At 35.0% G+C, this 24,441-nt stretch overlaps 2 protein-coding genes across 11 annotated transcripts in view; one reads left to right on the top strand and one right to left on the bottom strand.

Moving 5' to 3' along the window:
- The first annotated feature begins 181 nt into the window (after positions 1–181).
- On the top strand, positions 182–24,441 carry DONSON (DNA replication fork stabilization factor DONSON). 3 transcript variants are annotated; one of them, XM_081301096.1, is made up of 12 exons: positions 182–870; positions 1,498–1,578; positions 2,449–2,652; positions 3,572–3,750; positions 4,164–4,253; positions 4,665–4,843; positions 5,557–5,635; positions 5,748–5,852; positions 6,290–6,488; positions 7,838–8,050; positions 8,543–8,688; positions 24,102–24,441. In XM_081301096.1, exons 1-11 carry the CDS (start codon positions 562–564, stop codon positions 8,678–8,680), a joined length of 1,776 nt encoding a protein of 591 aa, XP_081157222.1. In that variant the 5' UTR covers positions 182–561; the 3' UTR covers positions 8,681–8,688; positions 24,102–24,441. The 3 variants fall into 3 exon arrangements, with proteins under 3 accessions (XP_081157222.1, XP_081157221.1, XP_081157223.1); XM_081301095.1 differs by lacking the exon at positions 24,102–24,441 and having other exon boundaries at positions 183–870; positions 8,543–9,342; XM_081301097.1 differs by lacking the exons at positions 4,164–4,253; positions 24,102–24,441 and having other exon boundaries at positions 403–870; positions 8,543–9,342.
- The window catches only part of SON (SON DNA and RNA binding protein), a 31,891-nt gene continuing 16,838 nt past the window's right edge, over positions 9,389–24,441 (bottom strand). The window contains exons 7-12 of one of the 8 annotated variants that reach the window (XM_081301081.1): positions 18,747–18,857; positions 17,427–17,543; positions 13,098–13,245; positions 11,240–11,311; positions 11,016–11,131; positions 9,389–10,474 (exon numbers count right to left, since the gene is read on the bottom strand). In XM_081301081.1, coding sequence (XP_081157207.1) covers positions 10,316–10,474; positions 11,016–11,131; positions 11,240–11,311; positions 13,098–13,245; positions 17,427–17,543; positions 18,747–18,857 — 723 coding nt within the window. In that variant the 3' untranslated portion in view covers positions 9,389–10,315. Of the gene's footprint in view, positions 10,528–11,015; positions 11,132–11,239; positions 11,312–13,097; positions 13,246–13,893; positions 17,291–17,426; positions 17,544–18,746; positions 18,858–24,441 lie in introns of those variants that run through there. The other 7 variants (XM_081301083.1, XR_014022934.1, XR_014022932.1 and 4 more) reach the window with 7 other exon arrangements.

The following is a 24,441-nucleotide window of genomic DNA, read 5'->3' as shown; positions in this document are numbered from 1 at the left end:
TAAATTTTGTTTTGAATTATTCATTCATTTCGAGTTTCTTCAGGAACAAGGATCACGGGAACTTGTCCTGTGGGAGCTGTGGAGAATTTGCGTGAAGGGCTGGGACTGCCTGGCCTTGGGAAAAGGGTACTGAGCTTGAAGTGTGCTGTTTTCTGAGTTCTCTGTTGGGGAAGGAGGGCATGGGGTAGGCGCTGGCCCTGTCACCACCTCTATGGACGCAGCAGCCCATCACAGCGGTCCCAGAGCCCAGACCTCTACCCCTGGTGATGACTTCCCTACTGCAGACTTGAGTAGCGTTCAGCCATTTCGATGCCCAGTGGGGTAGTGCACACCTGCCCTGGGCCAAGTGCTGCCCGCAGTCGCCTCTTCTCAAGGCAGGACCACAGCCAGAACCTGGCTGGAGCGGCCTGAGGAACGCAGCCGGGGGCGGGACCTCGCGGGAGGCCTGCCTGCCGCGCACGTCCCGCGGCGGCGCGCGGGGGCGGGGCCACGTCGGGGGCGGGGCCGCGGCGCGCGGGAAGTGCTTGCTGGGCGGTCGGTCGGCCTGAGCCGCTTCGCGTCATGGCCCTTTCGGTACCCGGCTACTCGCCCAGCTTCAAAAGGCCGCCGGAGATAGTGCGGCTCCGAAGGAGAAGGTCCCGGAGCCAAAAGGCCGCAGCCTCCAGCCCCCTCGAGCTGCGGGAGCCGATGCCTCGCCGCGCCGCCTTGGCGGCCGGGCTGCTGCTCCGCCCCTTCCCGGCCGATGCCGGCAGAATCGGCGGTCCGACCGCGGCCCGCAGGAACCCTTTCGCCCGCCTGGACAACCGGCTGCGGGTCGCCGCGGAGGCCTCGGACGGGCTGCCCCGCGGCCAACCGGAGGCGCCGAGTTCGGTGAGTGTCTCCGTGCCTGCCAGGCGAGGGGCTGTCATCTTTTGTGGGGGGCCAGCTGTGAATTAGGGATGGGAAGTTCTAACGTTCGGGGCAGAGAAATGGGCGCGAAGAGTTTCTGTCGCCTGTGGCCTGAGGGTGCTCTGAGCCTTGGGGGCCGATGCTCTTGAAAGACGGGGTTTGTGGAGGCTGTCCCATGTGCGGCGCCTCTGCTCAAGCGTGGACGTAAACTGCGAGAGAGCGCAAGAAAGCCTTAGAACCCGTCCTGGAGGGTAGCTTGGACGGCATCGTGCTTCTCTCGCACACAAAACTACGCGGGATGGAGGAATAGTGAGGATAAATCTGTTCAGAATTCACGAGCATTTGTCTTAATCTGAAGCCTTTTGGGTCTTTTAGCTTAAAGTTTGTATGTCAGTTATTAAATGCACAAAACTGGCCTTTTTCCCTATTAATTTTAATGTTAAAGTTCAGACCCAAAGTGAAAAAACTGATAGGATTGAATGGAGTGTGTATAAATTTGTGTGCACTGGCATTTACTGAGAAGGTGGTTTGCCAAGTGAGCCTCTGTACCCATTTAAAGCAAATTTTAGCATTATTTAAGTTTTAAAAGGACAATTTTCCTATCTTCAGTTTTCAGATACCAATCAAGAAAATGATATGCTATGGGAAGAGACGTTATCTGAAAGAACAACAGCTACCGAACTATCCCAGGTAATACTTTTTAAATATCATTAGAATATATGTTTTTATAAATGCATCCTTCTCAGAAGCATTTTGCTTGAAAAATAGTTTTGCAGAGATACTTGAAAGTGATTATCTTTGTACCAGAGTTAAAAAGATGGCATCAGCCAAGATAAAGAACTTGGTATGTTATAGTAAGGATTGCTGTAATGGTCACCAGAATTAAAGTAGGCATAGTGAATGAGAGTTGTTGGTTGCCCTTTACCCCCATCAGTTTTTTAACACTCTTCTTTCTTGAGCTTATCACTCAGAGGAACCCCTCCATACTAAGCTACTAATTCAACTTGATCCTTTACTAAATCTTCAAAACAAATCCTCCGGTTACCTCCACACAATGACTTATCTACAAGAATTCTTGTACTGTAGATAATGTTGACTTGAAAAGACCGAAAAACAGGTTAATGGTAGATTTTTGAGATCAGAAAATGATTCTGAAATATGGCCTTAAAGGGTCCTACCTAAAGTTACCTGCAGGAAGAGCAGCTTAGCCTAAGTTCCAGAGTTTCAAGGCTTTAGGTACTTTATCAGACATTGGGAAGATTTCTACTTTGATAGCAACATCTGTAGTACTATATAAGTGTTCTTTTTAGTAAAAACTAAAAAAATGAAACAAGTTCCATTCCAACAACACGTTTTTGTTTCTTCGAGAAAACTACTATTAATAGGTCAATATAGCACCTTCCAGAATTTTTCAGTGTGTAGTGTATTTTTAATGATATTTAGTATACAGTTTATATAATTTTGCTATTCAGAGACTGTAGATATGTTAATAAAATATTTAGATTAAAGAGTTTTTCTTGAAACTCTACTGATTTTTGTGTTTTCTTTTTCTTTTAAAAGGCTTCACACATATCATTCTCTGAATTGGATACTCCATTCTCAGAAAATACTGAGTTACCTGTGGACTGGAGTATTAAAACCCGACTCCTTGTCACCTCTTCTCAACCCTTTACCTGGGTAGATCATTTGAAAGCACAAGAGGAGGCTCAAGGTCTTGTTCAGCATTGTAGAGCAACAGAAGTTACTTTGCCTCAAAGTATAAAGGTAATTCTGAAATAAAATAACTTTGTTTTAAAGTAGCCAATAAAGTATTTTAAAATGCTTCTATAAAATATGAGAGAGATTTCTTCCCATTAAGTTTTTCTTCTGATATTTAAAGATAAAAAGAGTTGGCGAATTTTGTTCCTTCCAAATGGTGCTTTCATACACATTTTTGAGAGATTGTGTAATAGCCCATTAAATAGAGAAACCTGTCCTGAGAATTAATCAGTGGTGGAGGCATCAAACCATTCTTTTCTAAGGTTTTTTTTGGAGAGAAAATAAAAGGAAATGAAAAGCAATTGACTAGGTTACAAGAGCAGTGGATTTTACTGGTTTTTTTTTTTTTTATAGAATATATAGTCTTTTTAGATATGCACTGATATCACTACCTAGGTAATGGTCTATTGTAAATTTAGAGTTCTAGAGTGGTTCTAGAGAAATACACCTTTATTGCTTTGAAGCAGCTCATCAACTCAAACTAAGTTAAAAAGAATTACTTAAAACTTTGTATATCTGTTTCAATAAATCAGGAGGATTGTCATATGCATTACCAGTGTACACTGACTATTTTTGAAAGTGTTTCTGTGGGGTACAAGGATTATGTATAGCATAGTGCTCTCTATACAAACATACTTCTTCTGCTTATGAAAGAAAATACAGTTTTTGTTTTTAAAGGTAGTAGAAACAGGAGAATGTTGCCATCTGTGTTATTTGTGTGTTCCTTCTGATATGTTTAGCAGACTAATTGCTCGCCAGAAAGGTTGTGCCAAAGATAAACTATATTTCAGCCCCTGTAACAGTAATGCTTTTCCATAAAGAGCAATCAAACTTTGTAGATTAAATATTTGGTATACATTGTCTCTGGTAAAATTCTGTACTTCTTATGGGTCAAAAGTGACGCACTATCCCTTCTGGATTTTAGGATCCTAAACTCTCCACTGAGCTCCGTTGTGCCTTCCAGCAGAGCCTTATCTATTGGCTCCACCCGGCCTTGTCTTGGCTACCACTGTTCCCTCGTATTGGAGCTGATAGAAAAATGGCTGGAAAGACAATTCCGTGGTCAAATGATGAAACACTGCAACACATTTTAATGAGTGACTGGTAAGATTAGTTCAAAACAAAACTTGTTCAATTCAGTGGTGAATTTTCATTTTATCGGTATCCTTTCCTTATGGAAATATAGACTGGTAGAAGGATCTCACTGCCCTGAATTTTAATAACCATTAATAACCAAACATTTAAACTGTTTGCTTCTTTTTTAGCTCTTATCACTCTTTATCAAAATATGAAAAAAATATATATATGCATACATACAATAAATACAGTTAATAATTATTTAATGTTACTTATCAGTGGCTGCTGCTCTTCTCATTAGCATAAGTTGCTAAGAGAAACTTAACAGCTAGTTATCAATCAATTAACGTTATTGTTTTGTTTTGTTTTGTTTTTGATCTGGTAGTAGGGGGATTGGACCCAGGAGTGCTATGGCACTGAGCTACACTCCCACCCCCCAGCCCTTTTTATTCTTTGACAGGATATCACAAAGTTGTTGAGGCTGGCCTTGAGATCCTCCTGCCTCAGTCTCCCAAGTTCTGGAATTATAGGTATGCATAACAGCTCAATTAAGTTTTGTTAAGAAAAAGGGTAGCATTTAAGTGATAAACACTATTTGTTAAAAGTATTAAGAAGTTATCCGTGAGTTCCTGTTATTTCAGTTTCTTTAATTTTTCTTAGTTGAACATGAACACAATACCTTTATTTTACTTACTTATTTTAAGTGGAGCTGAGGATTGAAACCATTGCCTCATGTGTGCAAGGCAAGCACTCTATTTCTGAGCCACAACCCCAGCCCCTTAATTCCATTTTTTTAAAACCAAATTGTACCTAACTGCAAAATATCAAACCAGAAACTAAAACATTTGTTTTAAGCAAGGTGTCAGACCAAACTATACAAAACCTTAAACATTTAAGTAAATGTTTTAATAATATTTAAGGAAAATTCTTTTGCTTTATAGGTCTGTGAGCTTTACTTCTCTGTATAACCTGCTGAAGACAAAACTTTGCCCCTATTTCTACGTTTGTACCTATCAGTTTACTGTGCTGTTCCGAGCAGCAGGATTCGCAGGAAGTAATGTGATAACAGCTCTAATATCTCCTACAACTAGAGGTTTAAGAGAAGCTATGAAAAATGAAGGTAAAAGTTTAGGTTTGCAGTAGGGATACTGCACTTAATATATAGTAAAAACTTATATATATATAAAATTTTAAAAGCTACAATTTGAATTTTCTTTAACATTTAATTACTAGTATTATTTGAAGAAACATTTTTTTCCTGCAATTGAATAAGCTGTCTATTTCACATAACTTTGAGTTAATAGTGTACCCTTCTCTAATCTCCTAAGTAAAACTTTAGCACAATTGGCCACAAAGTTACCATCTTAATATACTCTTCTAGAAATTCTTTCATACTACATTTAAATTATCTACCTCCTGAAAATCTTCATTTTAAAAAAAATTATTAATTTATTCTGATTTGTTATATATGATAGCAGAATGCATTTCAATTCATATTACACAAAAAGAGCACAATTTTTCATATCTCTGGTTGTACACAGTCTCACCATTCGTATCTTCATACATGTACTTAGGGTAATGATGTCCATCTCATTCCACCATCTTAATAACTTCATTTTTAAACTGGTCAGCCTATCAGTAATCATGAGATCTGTTTAGTAGATTTAATCAACATGTTTTTTTAAAAAGTAACACTGTATAACTTATGAAAAAGTATCACATGTAGTAACATTGTTTTTCTGAGCCTTTTGTTTCAAGGACATGTGTGCATATGTCTGTGTGTTGTTGACTACTGTCAAAGGTTGAAGAAACTGACTTGTTTTTTTTATACAGGTATTGAATTTTCTTTGCCTTTAATAGAAGAAAATGACCAAAAGAAGAAAGCTCATGGAACAAGCATGGGACTTGGGGAGTATGTGATTAAAATAAGCTTTTACATAGTCCAGTGACTATGGGTTAGTGAAATAGATTTGTAAAAGTAACAGGTTTGTGAAATAGGAACTCTAACTATAGCAATTTCATAGGGAACAAGCAATCAGTGATGAAGATGAAGAAGAGAGTTTTTCTTGGCTGGAAGAGATGGGTGTACAAGATAAAATTAAAAAGCCAGATATACACTCTATCAAGCTGTATCCTTTTAATTACAACTAATTTTTACTAAATTATGAGCAGTTTAACATTGGCAGTTTAAAATAACTAATTTTAAATTATCTTTAGATCATATTAAATCTAACTCTCCATTATGACATTAAGAAACAGGACCCTGGGTTATCAATAAACTCTGAACTATTAAATGATTTTTAAGTGAAAACATTTCATGTTGGCTAAGTATGTGGGAGAAGTTTTTGACTAGAGAATGAATTCAGCTTTTGTCAGTTACCAGTTTCTAGCAAATTGAAGTGGCCAACGTTAAGTGGATTTCAAACTTATGAAAGCAGTGAAGAGGAAGTGGTAACGTTCTCATTTTGTTGGGGGGGGAAGGGTCATAGCTGATTAAGAATGAAGATAACTATTTTCCCATTGGTGTGAGATTTGCTTTTGTAATTTCCTTGATTGTCATCTTCAGCCGTAAAGAGAAACACGAAGTGCAAATGGACCACAGACCTGAGTCTGTTGTGTTGGTGAAAGGAATCAACACCTTTACCCTGCTGAACTTTTTGATCAACTGCAAGAGTTTAGTTGCTACCTCAGGTGCACAGGCAGGACTTCCACCAACCCTCTTATCCCCTGTAGCTTTCCGAGGTGCCACAATGCAAATGCTTAAGGTAATTAAAAGAAATTATACACTTCACAAATTCCTATAATCTACCTTCTAAGCGGAACTTTTTGAAGATACAATTCTTTTTAAAATTATTTAAGTTGTAGATGAACATAGTACCTTTATTTATTGCTATCTGGTGCTAAGGAGCAAACTCAGTTCTTCATATATGCTAGGCAAACGCTCTACCACTGAGGCACAATCACAGCCCTATTGTTATACTTTTTTCAAGGGATGAGGGGGTACCAGGGATTTAACTCTAGGGCCATTGAGCCACATCCTCAGCCCTATTTTGTGTTTTATTTAGAGACAAGGTCTCACTGAGTTGCTTAGCACCTTGCTTCTGCTGAGGCTGGCTTTGAACTCGTGATCCTTCTGCCTTAGCCACTCTCAGGAGTACTCAACCACTGAACCACATCCCCATCCCTATTTTGTATTTTATTTAGAGACAGGGTCTCACCGAGTTGCTTAGTGCCTAACTGTTGCTGAGGCTGCCTTTGAACTCCGAATTCTCCTGTCTCAGCCTCCTGAGTTGCTGGGATTACATGTGCCACTGTGCCCAGCTCCAATATGATAAATTCTTAGGAGTTATTTTTTAAAGAATAACTCCTACCAGTGTTGTACTTAACATGTGTTTTGTTTTTCTCCCTGTAAAAAGTCTTTGATATAACAGTTATATATATCAAAGAAATACCTGAAAATTTATGAAATTGATTTTACTTGAATTATATGAAAACTTTTAATGAATAAAGTATAATTGACTGTAAACACATTTTGGTTTTAATCATTTTTTTAAAAAAATATTTTATTAGTTGTTGATGAACCTTTATTTATATGTGGTGCTGAGAGTCGAACCCAGTGCCTCACACATGCTAAGCAAGGGCTCTACCAGTGAGCCACAATCCCACTCCCTTAGTCTCCTTTCTTGCCATTTAAGGACAGTTAATCTCATTTATTCTCCAAGGCAAAGATATAGTCAAAAATGTTATGTTATAGATCTCAGAAACTGGATGATTGGTTAAATGAAAAAAAAAATGTATATCTGTATTGAAATATATATTCTCTTAACAGCAATAGAATTGATTTTCCCCAGTATTCTATATTGTCAATAAGTAAATAATTAGATAAAATGCTATATGAAAAAAAAATGTAATGGAAAACTCATACAGAGGATACTGGAGATACTGAAAATTTACTAAACATTTTTACTCATATAATAATGTATTGATGTCTTGAAATTATTTTGTTCCATAATTATTAGAGAAGAAACCCCAAATGAAAATGTTTTGAGTGCACTTCTAAGGAACAAATTCTTGAGAGATGATGATCATAATTTCCCTTTTTTTTCTTATGAAGGCACGAAGTATTAATGTAAAGACACAAGCTCTTTCTGGATACAAAGATCAATTTAGTATGGAGATTACAGGTCCAATCATGCCTCATACTCTACACTCTATGACCATGCTACTCAAATCATCACAGAGTGGGTCATTTTCTGCAGGACTATATCCACATGAGCCAACAGCTGTATTCAATATCCGCCTGCCACTGGATAAATTACTGGATAAAGTAAGTACACCCCTATCAACAGACCATTTTCATTGTAGGTAATTTCCTCTAACTGAAGGAAATAATTTATAGTGAGCTGAATTTGTTTAAAGTTGTGAGACTGCTAATTAAGAATTGCAAAAAGGAAAAATCATTTCTACATGTAATTTTTGTGGGTAAATTTTTTGAATTCAGGCTACTAATGATGACTAAGAACTTTCAAAACTTGATGAGTTTTACCATTGCTCTGACTCAAAGGTTAATAGTGCAGATTCTTTTGTAGTTTTATGTAAACATTTTTACTAAGGGTATTTACTTAACCATATTTTCCTATAAAAAAAAAACATTTAATATTTTAAGACTTTGTTACTATATACAAATTCTTAGGATTGACTTCTGTGTATACGATTAATTACACAAATGGGCCATCTGTCAAAATTCTCATGGTAATTATTTAAAATCAAGTGTTCAGAGAAAACATGCTTTTTAACGACATATACATTATTTCCACAGGAAGTTGTTCATAAGGAGCTTACTAACTGTGGGTTGCACCCTAAGACTCTGGAGCAACTTAGTCAAATACCATTACTGGGGAAATCATCTTTACGGAAAGTGGAAATGAATGACTACATGTGTAATTGGAGATCCTGAGCACCAAAGTAAGCCTAAAAGGAATCTTTGAAAAAAAAAAAAAAGCAAGGAAATTCAAGATTCTTATACCTTTGGCTTTAAAGTTCATTTTGGAAGTTAAAGAAATGAATATACTGAAAGATGTTCAAGTGTTTATGAACATTAACTTTCTATATTAACTTTTATTACATGCACTGAGCAATAGCATTAAGGCTTTAAATCATTTTCCTTTTACTGTTTTGAAACTAGATTGAGATATGAAGACAATACATTTTTTAAAAACCTCAAATAACTTGAGAATTCTATATTGCTATAGTCCCAACTGTACACTGAGTAGAAAACAATTAAAAAATCAGTGTTTCCTTCCAACTGACAGTTATTTCATGGCATTGTGACTAATGGTGTCAGGGCAAAAATATTACTTTAGTAATTTACCTAAGATTAACAGACTTGTTTTATTAAAAATGGTAGAAAATAAACATAGGCAGTATGTGGAGCTGGTTGGTGACGTACCTACCCGATATATTTCCTACTGTTAGTCGATATATCAAGTTTTAGAGGGGTATTCTAATCGTATGCCTATTATGACAAAGTAGCATTTCATTTTCTTTTGTGTGCATGTGTTGTGTGTATATGCATGTGTGTAAAAGTATTTTCATATAAACATGTTTGGAGATCAAAGGCACTGGGTAAAGAAATAGTATTAGTGAAGACGTGTTCACTTCATAATCCAGAAAATAAAACACCACATTTATTCCAGAGAAGTTTGTATTTGGGCCTTGAGCTTTTGAAAATAAAGTTTAGAGACATAGCATATGAATACCGCTGTAATACACATGAAATATTCTATCAGACCCTAAAAATTAACATAAATTTAAACTTTCTCATAGTCAACAAAATAGTGGCTGGTTGCCAATTTTATTAGATAAGTTGGTTACAGCATTTTAATTATCAATTTACGTCTATCTAGGTGTAGCTGAAATTCAAAATGCACATCAAAGTAAAACTATATCACAACTCAAGCCATACTAAATGTACTTGGCCTCTGCAGTAAATTCTAATCAGACTTCATTTTGACACCCCTTCTTATGACCCAAGTGGCTTACATGGGAATGCAGGACTTAGTGCTCATCATCACACAACATACCACTTTCTTTTTATAACCTCTACAAAATTTTAAGGGGAGATGGTGGCATTAGCCCTGTGGAACAGATCTTGCTTGATTACCTCAATAACACTGGCCCAGTATCTGTCCAGCAGAACCCATTGAGAAATAGTACAAGGTGCACAGCCCTTCACTGATTACAGGCAAGTGTTACAGCAGCCTAGCCATAAGGAAGGGAGTTACATCATAGTACAAAATACAGTATAAAAGCGTTATTTAACATTCCACACTGAAGATTACTGATGCCTTCAAACAATTGTTTGGATGTTAGCCACTTAAACAAATACATCACTAAGGTAAACAATATAAACATACCAAAACCCTGTATGGTTAAATACAATTTCCATGGTACAAAAATCAAAGCCTGGAGATGTTTGTACAGATTGCTTTTTACACAATGTCTTAAATTGCCAAATATTTACAACATTAAAGAGGAAATACATTGTGATGCAGAGTAAAATTATCTGAAATGATTAATATAAAACCTCAATCTATCTACGTGAGGCACTCCTGAAGCAAGTGGCATTAGCCATGAGGTCCTTTGGTACAAGGCCCATTGCTTGAAGAACCACAGTAGCTGCTGTGGCTTTAGCATGCTTCTTATTAGGGCTGGCAAAGCTGGGCTGGTAAGCGCTTCCATTTATCAATACCTATTCAAGAAAAACATACAATTGGGCTGGTAAGGGCTTCCATTTCTCAATACCTATTCAAGAAAAACATACAATAAGAACAGCATCAAACTTTAATATCTATTAGCTTTGTATTTTTTCACTAAATGCTAGAAAAATAATTTACAAAAATATAAAACCCATACTATGTAAATTAATCTCAGCCGCTATATACATTAAATTAATGTCAGCCCAGAAAAAGCAAATGATTTGCAAAAAGGGACTGCAAGTTAAGAGCAGTTTTCCAAATTAAAATATGAAAACAAAAAAACCAACAACCTGATAAAAGTACTAGATTAACTTCCCACATTCCACTTGTTCACCAGATTCTGCCCAATGTTCACCAGATTCTGCCCAATCTTTCTTTCCAACTGTATTAAAGTACCCTTCAGTTTTTTAAAAAATCCAGTCTACCCACACACATACACCCCCAACCCACAGATTAATAATATTATATTACCCTCTTAACTTTTAAGTCACTAAAATAATAACATATTCAATTAGTGCAGAAATTCATATTTACCCTAAAGAGAAAATGTTTGCGATGATCAGGGCCACTATCATGGACCAAGAGAAATTCAGGTGGTTGCCACCTTCTCTTATTACAAATTTCCATCAAGGCAGATACAGGATGTTTGCCTGCAAAGAAAAAAACAACCAGTTCTGAATTATTTCCCATACCTTTGTAACAAATTATGATTCAAGATTTAGGTGGAGCAAGATGGAAATTCAAAAATGTGCTCTCACCTGACAGATCTTTCATTGCAGCAGAGAAATTCCCAGACCTCTTTTGTGCTCTTTCTCCTACTGCAACAAGACCTTTAAAAAAAAAAAAAAAAAAAAAAAGCCAATTTTCACTAAATCAATTTCAAAAGCATCACTTTCAAGGATAATAGAGAAAAACTCCCAGTATTTAAGGCTGAACCTCAATGTTTTCAAGTAAAATATTCAATCTCGTCAATCTTTTTTTTTTTTTTTTTTTAAGTTGTAGATGGACACAATGGTGCCAGGGATCGAACCTACCTCACACATACTAGGGAAACACTCTACCACTGAGCCACAACCCAGCTCCAACATTTATAATTTTAAAATCATCTATGATCTTGGAACATGTTTATAATAGTATAAGAATCTAGTGTGTAAACAAATATACAAATTAAATACCATTTGTTTATCATATGTTGATAAACATCTCCAGTTTATGCAATACTAGCTATTTTTCCAAATGATCTTATAACTTCCTGACTTAAAAACAATGTGTTAGCTGGGTGTAGTGACACATGCCTGTAGTCCCAGATACTCAGGAGGCTGAGGCAGGAAGATTGTAAGGTGGAGGTCAGCCTAGACAAGTTAGCAAGACCCTTTCTCAAAATATAAGTGACTAGGGGTGTAGGTTCAATGGTATACCATTTCCCTAGCAAGTATAAGGCCTTGGGTTCAATCCCCAGTACCACAAAAACAATCAAAATAATGCTCTGTTAAGGATCTGTTCCAGAAAAAAGATAGTGTCTCGAGGGATTTATGAGTTTTCATATATTTTACTGGAAACTTCAATCACTCCCTTTGCCAATTGTATGCCAGTATATTATTTTATCGTCCAAAAACCTGTCCTTTCTGCAAACTTATACCCAAATCATGTACAATTCTAAGGAGAATACTTCCTGGGATTATGCAGTGCATACTTGGTACACAAACATTCTGTTCCCAAATTCATCAACACAAGTAAGCTTATTAACGCCACGTTATTGTTCAACTACAGAAACAAGAAACATTTCACTTCTGTAAAAATCAGGCCTAAACAAGCTATGCTGAGCTAACAGCCACTGGTGATTCCACTCAGAACACATTCCAAGGGAAGAAAACTGTTTAAAGATACTAAGTGACATTTTCTGAGTATACTAGCAGGCCATATAGACCTCACTCAACTGCTTCATATTAGAATATTGTGGGGCTGGGGATGTGACTCAAGTGGTAGCGTACTCGCCTAGCATGCGTGAGACACTGGATTTGATTCTCAGCACCACATAAAAATAAAATATGGATATTGTGTCCACCTAAAAAACTAATAAAAAATTTAAAAAAAAAAGAATATTGTAACTTCCAATGTGCACCGACACAAGTTAATATGAAGAGGTAATAACACTGTTGTCAGTAGTTGATTTACTGTTCTCCAGCCAACAACTTTATGACCCAGTGTGGAAAAAAAGGAAAAGCAAAAACAGTTTATAGACAAAAGACTATCAAATAAGGAAAAAATGTTAAATATGTGAAAAAGAAAAAAATCAGTTCTTAGAAATGAAGGTAAATAAATAGTCCCTGTCAAAAGAATACATAATGACATCTACTTAAATTTATAGTGAAAAATTAGAAACATGAAAATTTTATATTTCAACTAGCATTGATGAAAACTGCCTTTCAAAGCTCAAACCATTGTCTCCATCTACATATAGATTAGCTAAAGTTGTTTGTTTCTGCAAAACACCTGTGCATTAAACAGGAAGAGATGCCACTAGTTCAGAATACTAAGACCACAATAAATGTACAGAAGATGAAACCCTAAATGTTAAAAGAGATATAATAAACATTTCAAAAGGGAACTTATTACCTTTTCGGTCTGTCTTAAAATCAACTAGGATAGGTTCCTTATTTCCTTCTTTGTTTTTTCCTAATCCTTCTCCTTCTCTCCAGCCCATTTTTCTCATCAAAACGGCTCCCATTCCTCCAGTTACCGGGGCTGCTCTTAAGAACTGATCCTATCCAAAGAAAGAAAGGTAAAATGTCCCCATTTTACAATTAGAACTTGACTACAGTCACACTGGCAACTTTCTAAAAAGAGAAATCTTATTTTACTTCTAGATCTTTTATAGCAATTAAATGCTTCTGTACTTAATATATATTGTAGTATATGTGTTCTAATTATTTTCACATTAACAATAGTATTTTGAAAGTCAAATGGCAATTTTAAAACAATGGCCCCTCAGCCCCCCTCCAAAAAAAAAATAGAACACTCCTGTTTTCGTCCACTATTTAGCTTCACTGGTATCTCTTCTTAGCTTGTAAAATAAAAAGAAGGCAATGTTAAAACAGTCAATAATATTAATTGTCCCAGGTGTACCTATTTTATGAATAAAGCCCAGAAATTGTTTAGAAATAGTTTGAAAACTGAAGAAGCATACTGTTGTCATCCAAAGTTTTCTTCCCCACTCTACTATAAAGCAAGTATAAATATTTTTTACTTAGAAAATCCCTAAGAAACAAAATAACTCTTTAAAATTTACACAGTAATAATTTGAAGGTAATCACATAAACTACCCTGTAAGCATACCAAAATGTATTTGAATTCTTTTAAAACCTAGCTTGATGTTAAAAACTTTTAAAAAACTCCTTAAATGTTTACATACCTAGGCCTCGGTAGCAGCAGTGTTGTGAATAGTACGGCTGGCACTGACCGGGGCAAGAAGACAGCTACAAGGATTTGGCCCTGAAACAAGTTTCCATACAGAGGGGTGAAAGTTCACAGGTTATTCTGTGAACAATCATCTCTCTTGTATCCAACCCACTGAACCATAATTTCCATCAAAGCAGCAAACCACTTAATGTCCTAAGATGCAAAACTATATACATTAGCATGGTCAATCATGTTAAGAAACAGTCAATGCCTCTTTTTTAATGGGCATCAACAATACTGAAATCTGTGGATCTGTATGGCCATTTTTTAAAAGATTTGGAAACATTTCCAAATCATGTTTTATTTTCCCTTGTGATTAAATTTTAGGTTAATGCTCTATAGGAAATAGCAAAAATCTTAATCAACAGAAGGAGTAAAAAATATTGGTAGCTCAGGAAATAGTATGCATTATCCTTTCCTACATTGATAAGTTACTAGAAAATGTACCACAACTGGGTTTTTACACAGTAACAAAACTGTATAATCTTTGTTTCCCAGCTTTATAATTAAATACTAGGAAACATGCCAATGATATGTGAATAGACATTAAGTTCAACAAGGTGCTCTGATGGAAGGAGGCAGCTGTGGAGGTAAAAACATACCCCTGGTTCAGTTCCTTATTTGGTGCAGGCCATGCAGTGTAGATGTATAAAGAGAAAAGTTAGCTGATGCTTGGTATCAACTGCCTTGATGCTACACACCTAGAATGGCTTTTACTTACTTCCAGGTTCATCTGCCCCTCTTTTCCAGGAAACACTCCTAAAAAAAAGGGCAACTGTGCAGACAGAGTACAATATAAATCCCCAAATGACCCCAGTCTCCAACTGTTTCCATTTTCTAATATCTTCATTTGTTTCCTTTACCCAGGGTATATGCAGTTCACTAAAAAAAAAAATCTGATTTATCTGAGTCCCACAATATTTATCAAGTCCATATCCAAATAATTTCATTTCAGAAAATAGTTTCTTATAAATCAATTACCATTTTAAATCTTTTAATGATTGAGAATACTTATAAAACTTTCCTCTTAATCTAAAATAATACAGCAACAAACTAAAGAACACAGAACGTTGACATTCCCTGGGGGTTTTTATTTTTAACACATGAGAGTGATGGCCTACCCTAAAATAAGAGAAGTTAAATGATTACTTGGACAGGTTTTCGGAACATTTCAACATTTAATGAGTAGACAGTGTTTGAGATAGAAAACTTAAATTTTCATTTGCCCTATGACTTCTAAATGTTCTGCCCCATTTTTATAAAATGCTCTTTCCTTAATTGATAGTAAGCAAATGTTCTTTAATTTTACACAGACATTTTCCAGGATGTATTGCTTTTTCCTATAATATTTAAAGCTTGGGTCTTTATACATCTTTATCATTGTAATTCATTAAAATGATTTCCTTCTCAAAGTATATTTTAAAGGTTCTCCTAAACATTTTATATATTTAAAAATCTTTTCTATCTGCAACACTGATAATACCAAATATATATATATATATATATATATATATATATATATATATATTTTAAAGAAGATTTATATGGAGTGAATTTTAATCAGTTAAATGATTCACTTTCTAAAGGTTACTTAACATGATATTTAGATGTAAACTAACAGGGAGTAGCACCAGCCCATCATTATACAAATGAAGACCAAAATTTTGCAATTGAAGCACATTCAGAAGTTTCTACCTAGCACTGTACATGACTGTTCATTATGTGCCTAAACACCTCTAAGCTTCATATCTAATTTCCTGAATTACTGAGCACTGAGCTTCAAGACTAAATACTAAAGAATCCAGACTGAGTAGCTCAGTGGTAGGTCTTGTGCTCAGCAAGGACCTATGTTATATACCCAGCATCACTAAAAAAAAGAAGATGGAAAACAAACAGATGTACATTTATAATTCTTCCCACTAAGTAATATAAAATATTAGTATATAAAGTTAATCCAAACTAGAATATTTTGCTAGATTATCACTTTTTTCAACACCAACCGCCCCCCCCATTAATTTTTTTTTAATGGATCTCAGTATGTACTCATTGTATAATTAGTGCAACTGTCTTCAAAAAAACAGGCCAAATAAGGATATGTCTTATATTAATTTGTTAATAAGAGCATTAACAGAGAATGTGTTACCAAAACTAGAAATGTTATAATATCTAAAGCAACTATTATCTCATTTTCTGCAAACTCAGCTCATCCATGAGTGGCAGCCATTGCAATTCTCTATAATATGTACCCATCACATTACTGATTACTCCTCTTTGAGGTAGTAAAGGACATGTCTCCATTTGACACTTGGGAGACTTTGAAATTCCAAAAAATTACTTGCCCACGATCACACAAGGAGTCAGGAATACAGCAGGATAAAGAAACCTTCCCAATCCATTAGTACACGCAGCCTCCCAGTTTCAGCACTGCTATACTGCCAGTACTCCTGAAACAAATTTCTCATCACCCATCCAACCAAACCACAACCCTTCACCAGAATACATTTCTTCAAAAAGCCCTTTTTAACCACCTAAGACTCCCCCAACAATGAGGCAGCCGTAGGTGGAGTTCACACCTCACTGCAGGAATCTGAGACCAGGTGCACCTACATCTTCGAAGCACAAGGTGTCCGTCCTCTCCCTTGATTTTAGGTATAATATCCTGTTTTTTCATGAAATCAGCGTTCTCAAATTAAGCCTGTGGATCACCAGAGGCCACCAGGGCCTAAATGGTGGTCCACAGATAGTAATCTACATCCCCATCCCACCCCCATTCCCACCCTTCAACACTGCCCACCCCACACTCCAGCCATCCTCCCCCACCTTCCAGTCCATGGCAAGTTCACCACATGCAGTGCTAATACTAGGGCCTCCCAACCACTTGCTATAACTAACAATGGACCACCACATAGGGACCTGAGGCTGGAAGTCACAACACGTGTGAGGAGTAGGAGCCAAGGGATCTTATAAGAGGGCGCAGGCACTAAATGAGAAGGCAAGGACAGAGGAATAGAGGAATGGAACATTAGGGTAGTAGAGGGTTCTTGGGGGCACTGATCCACAAAAAAAATAAACCTGTAATAAAGTATCCCATGATAAATAAAAATTTTGAGAACCACTGCTTTGAAATGATTAGGTTAGTAGTCCAACAGAAATTGTGGGATGTTCTGAACAATACCAGATACAGTTAGCATTCAAAACAAGTTAAAATAAAACCACCCCCACCAAAACCAGCAGCAGCACCAAAAATAAATAAATAAAAAATAACCTTAGGATATAAACTGAGTGGCTCTTGAGCCATATTTATACATTTGCCATTGTCTCATGATTCCGGTCCATCTTCAGCATCCATCCTGGAGTATATACACATAGCAAATTTACTCAGGAACTTTGGTTAGAGTCACTGACCTCTTCATGTATTTTTAATAAAACAGTTAAAAATTTTTAAGTTTGTACAGCAACACTTTTGTATGTGCATATGTTGTGTACCTTTTTAATCCAGGCTTGGGCACCAGTATTGGCCAACTGTTCTTGTGTTAGAACCTGTACTCCTGTACTTCCCGTGAACTGTCCAGGAATAGAGTTCAGCTGAGCCCAGGCATCAATCTGAAGAAAAGAAGCCGCCTTATTTAAGTAAAATTATTTATATAATTAAAATGCTACTGACAATAATTTAATTCACAAAAGAAAAATGATTTACTTCCTTTAAGGGATAATAATAGACTAAAAAATTTTGAACTTTTAAAATATACTGAAATGATGCATATTTAAATGTAAATGTTTTCCTAAATCTCCCACAGCAGCAGTTTTATAGAATAAGATATATTTAACTGAAACTTAAATTATCAGTTACGTGAAAAACGTTAAGACTTCATATTGCAAAGGCTCCCTGCCCTCCCTTTTTACCTAGAATACATAAAGATGTATTCTAATAAATGTCATGATCACCTGAACTTTTAATCACTTCCTCTGAGATAATACAATCCAGAACTAAGTTCATGACACATACTTAAGGTTAATAAGTACAGGAAATTGTGTACTCAGATACATTAACAACTTCTTTAAAAAACTATGGATTAGTCAGGCGTCGGGGAAGATGGCTGGAGTGTGGGGTGGCACACACTTATAGTCCCAAGAGCTCAGGAGGCTAAGACAGCAGCAACTTGGTGAGACCCTCTCTCTAAATAAAATAAAAAATAGAGGTGGGGATGTGGCTCAGTGGTTGAGTACCTGAGTTCAATCCCTGGTACAAAAAAAAAAAAAATGTATGGACTATAATATTAATCACCATTACTGTGATAAAAGATGAGCTTTCATTCAAATTATACTTACTGCACACCTGGTATTGTCAGAAATACCATTTCCTAACAGTGTACACTGTTCTATATAAATTTACATAGAAAGTTAAAAGAATGGAAAAGTTATCCATTGTAAAAAGCAAAGACTGCATTCAAATTCTGAGTTTGAATCCCTGACCTCCAAATACTGTTTTGTGTAATCTTGGGTATCACTTAACCACTCTTTAACCATTTCCTCAGGTGAAACACGTAAACTAATAGTAACAAATACACATTCACAGGGCTGCTGTGGGCATTTAGCTATTTTTATATAGCTATATGTATTTTTATATATATAGGAACTTTTTCTATTTTGTTCACTAACTATAAACATTTACTGAACAATCAGGCTTTAAATCACTTTCATTTAAAATAAATCAGCTTAATAATCAATGCTTCATCACAATTTATGATTTTATCACAACTCATCTATTTTTTGTGAAATTATTTAAACATTAAAACTTCTACATACCCGTTCTTGAGCTCGATTTAACATGCTCATGGCTTCAAGGTCAAATGCATTCTCACTAAGTCTTTTCTGAGCAAGTGCCCGTTCGCTCATTGCTGTAGAGATGTCCACAGGCTAAGAAAGAAAACATAGATAATTATCTCAAATTACCAAAGCCCCCTAAATTATAATAAATGCTCCCATCTTTAATTACTACATGTCAAAAAATATTCTTACATACTAGTAATCTTGTTAAAAGTAAGAAGACTCAAAAAAGTAAATTTGGAAAGAATATTATCAGATGCAGCAGAACCCAACACCAAATCTGAATAACTTCAGCTGTATTTTCTCTAGTATCTATATTTCTAAAATATTACCCTGATTTACAGAGAGTTCCATTAAGAGCTTAAACTCTTGTTATTTATTCAGAGGCTATTTTGAGCTATTACAAATTTTATAGTCTGTAGTAGTTCTCATTTGACCCTGAGTATTGGCATAACCTTCAACAGCAATGTGAAGTTCTTGGAATAAGCAAGAGGAAAACCATTATGGTGTCAATGATGGCTCCTTCAAGCAGCACATCATTCACCTTCTCACAGGTATGCACAAATAGAGTTTGGTATTAAGAACTGAATTTCTTCAAAGAATACATTCAGTATATAAATAAGTCTTTTTAAGTTTTCAGTTTACATACATTACTAAAGTTAAAATATTTTTGTGGAAGTCCATAACGTCAATGATTAAACAAGATTCTCATTCTCATCAAAGGTTATATTCCAGCTTTTAAAGCCTTACACTAGGGCTGGGGTGTAGCTCATTGGTAGAGTACTTGCCTATTCATGCACAAGACCCTGGGCTCGATCACCAACAGGGGCCACCACAGACACAAACAAACAAACAAAAAAAATCAAAAGATAATTTTTGCATTTTAAAAAGGGTAATTCTTACAGCAAATTCTCAATTTGTCAGATTTGTATAAAGTTTGACCTATTATTTCATGGTTTTTATCTAAAATTAGGAGCACAAGTTAATTTGTATCAACTAAATCTTGATTTTTCTTTTAACTAGAAAATATCGATTTCACCAAGAAAATTCATTTTTGTAAAATGCTTGTGTGACTCGTGAAGGTTTTGATGTTTTCATACACAGGGAATGATTAGGATATGACAAATATAAGGAACTCAATAACAGCTAAGGATTTTTATTAATTAGAAGTAGCTGTAATTTGACAATGTATTATAACAGCTAAGGATTTTTATTAATTAGAACTAGCTGTAATTTGACAATGTATTGTGTATGAAATCACTTTTAAAAATTAGCTCTATATAGTACAGAAGGCTATTAAGACTGAGAATATAATTCATGCATTGATTTACTAATGTTCCTTTTCCTATCTTCAGAACCCCTTATCACACCATCATTCTTAGTTTTCTTGCTGAAATACCTAAGATTCCTTTAGCCAAATCAAGCTTTTCTTCCACAATGTGTAAATTCCCAAATATAATTCCTTCTTAGAATTGAGTCCAAATTAAATTGAATTCATTCTGTAATTCTTAATTAGACTGTTCTATAAACTGTTTTCTTGAATGAAAGATCCTAAGTGCTTAGTCAACTAAGTAATTTATCCACACAAATGGAAGTATTTCTAAGGCCTAAATAAATTAAGCAAAGTTAGACTGAAAAACTAAAAAATGTACTATGTTCATGTTTCATTTCTGCTGTAGGTAATTTACTTCCTAGTATTCAAATGTTTTATGTGATTCCTTGGACACCTACATTTAGGTGTCTCCTAAAATGCTGAAGAATTATCAAGGTAATTTTTGAAGGACCACCAAATGAAACAAGTACTGTCTAATTAATTTCCCCAGACTTTGGTTTTCACAGCAACCTATAAATCTAAGTGTTAGGGTACTTAGATATAAATAAGAAATATTTATTCTGGATAATTAAAATCTGAAGATATCAGGAAAAATGTGTCTACCCATCATCCCAACTCATAAGCCCTAACTATAAATTAACCGTAAAAGTACATTTAGATGGCTTTGAGAACACTTTTCTAGAAGAAAACTAATTTTCTCCAAGTGGAACACAAATGAATATACCTGTGAGTCATCCTGCTAGAGATATTTTAGATGTTCATATGTTGTCTTTTTAGCCTTTATTGTAAGAAGTAACCTAAATAGTTCATCATTTACTCCCAGAATGAAAATTTGTATCATTAATATTTCATATTAAATTCAAATCCCACTATGAAGGGAATCTTAATATAGGAACCCTGATGTTTACTTCAAATTTAGTTTATAAAATTTCAACTCTTTTTTTCTTTTGTGAGGTAGCACAATCCATCAATAGGTCTATTCATCAACAGGCTTCCTAAGTTCATATCAATCATTTATTCTTAAGTAGTACTTTAAATATTCCATATTTATATTTTTAAATGTGAAAATTATGCTGCAAATAGAATGACTCAAGATTATCTTAACCTTTTGAGGGTCCCAAAAGCATGTTTCCAGCTTTTCAAAGGAACTCAGGTTATACAATAATTCGTAAAAAGCCAATTTTATAATCCCCAAAGCATTAACACTCAAGATCAAAGAAAATTGTGTTTAGCAATATTAAAACACTCATAATATACCACAGCTAGTCTCAACAGCAGTACAGTCCAACAAAACTTTCTCCAGTGATAGCTGTGGAGCACTAGAAAAGTTGATAGTGTGACTAGAAAATTGACTTTTTCAGTGACTGGTGACTACTATGTTGGAAAATGAAGCTTTAGAATCTTAAGCATTCTTTAATATTTTTCAAAAACAGGTAACATGAGAAAGCTACCAATGCTTTTTCTCATTTAGTTGAGAAAAAGAGAATTTTTAGAATACTATTAATCAGATTGTTATCTACAAGCCTTATGTTTCCACTGATAAATTATAGAGTAGCCTGCTACTAACGTATAAAAATGAAACTGTGTAATAATACTGTGGGTATTACAGTGGAGGAAATTTTAATTTCCTTTTTACTAGGACCTGTTCTAAAAGCCAAAATATCTATGTAAAATGTCCAGAATTTTAATTCTCATGTTAAAAACTACACAATTTTAAAATCAACAAGAAAGCAGATCTCTACTTCTAAAATCCACAAAAGTATCCCATGTAACGTAACATACTATGCAAATGGCACATGTGATACAAATTTTATACCCTTTTATAAAGTGTACATTTTATTTTTTATCTTTGTTCATTAAAATATCCTATATTAATTTACTTTGTTAGCCCAGCTGTTTCCCATAAACAGAACAATTAACTTCAAAAAGAATTTTGTAAAATGCCAATAAAAGAATAAAAAAAGAAGTATTAGTCTTAGGATGGGATAAGTCATGTTAAAAAAAAAAAAAAAACTCCTCCAAGAAAAATGTCTTCTATACAGGTAAATTGCAGATTCTAAATTAAAACAAGGCTTAAAAGGAAAAGTTTAAAGAAACAACTAAAAAGAAAGCATCTGGCCTTATAAAAATCAAATACATTTAGTAAAAATTATTAATACACATGTTCATACATAACAATGACAACTTCAAAAAGCCACACGAAATACAGAATGTCCCCATTATTGTATTTGATTGGTTTAAAATGTGAATTATAAGTCCTTTTATTATGAATCTTAGATTAATATAAGTTAATTGTAAGGGGACAACAAATTTTAGATAAACCTATTTTAAATGGTTCATAAATACAGCACAAAAAGCCAAGGAGACTCTAGGGAGAAAGAATAAGTAACAAGGCTGTACAGTACCAGCATTAGAACCTGTATCTAATTTCTAATTCCAATGTTCATTTTACTCCAAGAAGTGAACTTTCCTAAACTTTGTAAATGGAGAGCTTCTAAATTTGAGTAATATTTTCATAGGGACACAGGATTCAATAATACAAACCTAGCATATTGCTTGAGACAAACATGTTAACATCCAAGCAAGCATTTGAATTGGGCCCCTAAGACATTTATAATTGATATTAAATTCACAAAAACTCCATAATATTGGTTATGAATGTAGTTATTACTCCATTTATACTGATGTCAGAGAAATTTAAATCTTATAACCAATAAGCCTTTTGCTAACTTTATTACCAAGAATTAGTGCCTTTGAGGACTATTTTTTAAATAATTTTCCAACCTATTTAATTTCATTATTTATAAACCAAATATGGTAAAAATTCTTAAGTTACTCTTTACTGAAAATGCTGCTGCCTGATGGTAAGATGACGCTATGGCAGAAGGACACACAGTCTGATGAGTTGTTTTTCCTTAAGATATTATTTAGGATGATTTATCCAAAATGTCTATCCATTCATGTCAAAAAGGACTCCCATGCAAGACAATTGGTGGAATTATGATTATATTATAGCAAAGATAATTTAACCCTTATGAAGATAAAAATCTGTGATCTTTGATTAACAATGTTTCATGGTCAAGATTAAAGAACCACAAACTCCATTTATATTTATTAAAATGAAAAGTTTTGATTGAAAGCTGACCATTTAAAAGCATTTTCTTTTAATATTACAGTGAACATTTCCTCTGGGTATTTAACATTATTGCTAAGTAAAAGTGCAGATTTGAAAGCAAAACAAAACCCTGACCATTTTCTCACTAAAACTTTGGCATTTTGTTTAGAACTAAAGTTAACCTGCATATTCTTTGGTTCTAATCCTCTAAGTAGCTTAGCATTCTGGCATCAAATAGTTGTGTGTTCCACAAGAGGTATCTTGTACTTCCTTCATTTGGCCCTCTGAAAAGAACCTTCTTTCCTTGTTTCAATAAAGGATTCCTTTTTCTGTCAACACAGGAATTCTCCTGAACCTTTAATTAAAATCTGACAACTTCTTTTGAGATACAAAGCTATGGCTTCACTTTGTAATGTAAAGACTAAAAATGAGTATACACACACGCATTCTCTTGGCAGAAAGAAGTGTAATCAAGATTTTACTTAAAAACACTTTCCAAAAGTTCAACTGAAGTAGGTAAAAACGTTAAAGTCACTTATCTTCTCAGGAAAATTTCTTGGAAATTTGCAGTATTTATACGTCTTCACTCCACTGGAAAATTTCTCTCTCATAAAGAATCTCCCTAGCTATGTTTCTTCCAACTGTTTAATCTGTAATTAATTAATTTCAAAAAGCATCCATATCGGGATTTTGAAGTTAAGTCTGAACAACTTTCTTTATCATGGTTTACACTCAAGCTACACAAGAAGATTAAGTCGGCTGCAAATGTCAACTGACCTTTTCCTCTTGAGATGTGCACGTAGCCTAATCTGGGGATTGACAACTGAGCTAACTTAACTGGTTTCATGAAAATATTGTCCAAACCAGCTATCCCTCTCCTCCCTAGTGTTGTCGTAACTTGCTTCAGTTGGTGAATTCAATGTGGACATAGACCATCACCTTTGACTGTAAGTTGCACTGGCGAGTTATTATGTCCCACTCACTGTACAGAACTTTGTTCACTTTCAAAATGCCGCAGGTCAAAAAAACACAGTGAAAATGTCGCCTGTGAATAGCTCAGGAGAAAAAAGATACTGCTAGCAAAAAGCTTCTGATTTGGGTTCTGTTTAATTTCTAATTTTATAAACAGGATATATTTGGAGAACTGGAAGTGTTTACTGGAAGATGATGAGATATGGCCAATGTAGGGAACCTGAAGTGAATTGGTCTCTCAGACCCACATATTC

This window comes from Spermophilus citellus, assembly GCF_964194105.1.
Source record: "Spermophilus citellus genome assembly, chromosome: 7".
NCBI classification, from domain to species: Eukaryota; Metazoa; Chordata; class Mammalia; order Rodentia; family Sciuridae; genus Spermophilus; species Spermophilus citellus.
Note: the sequence above shows the minus strand (reverse complement) of the source record. Positions and strands in the feature narration are given on the sequence as shown.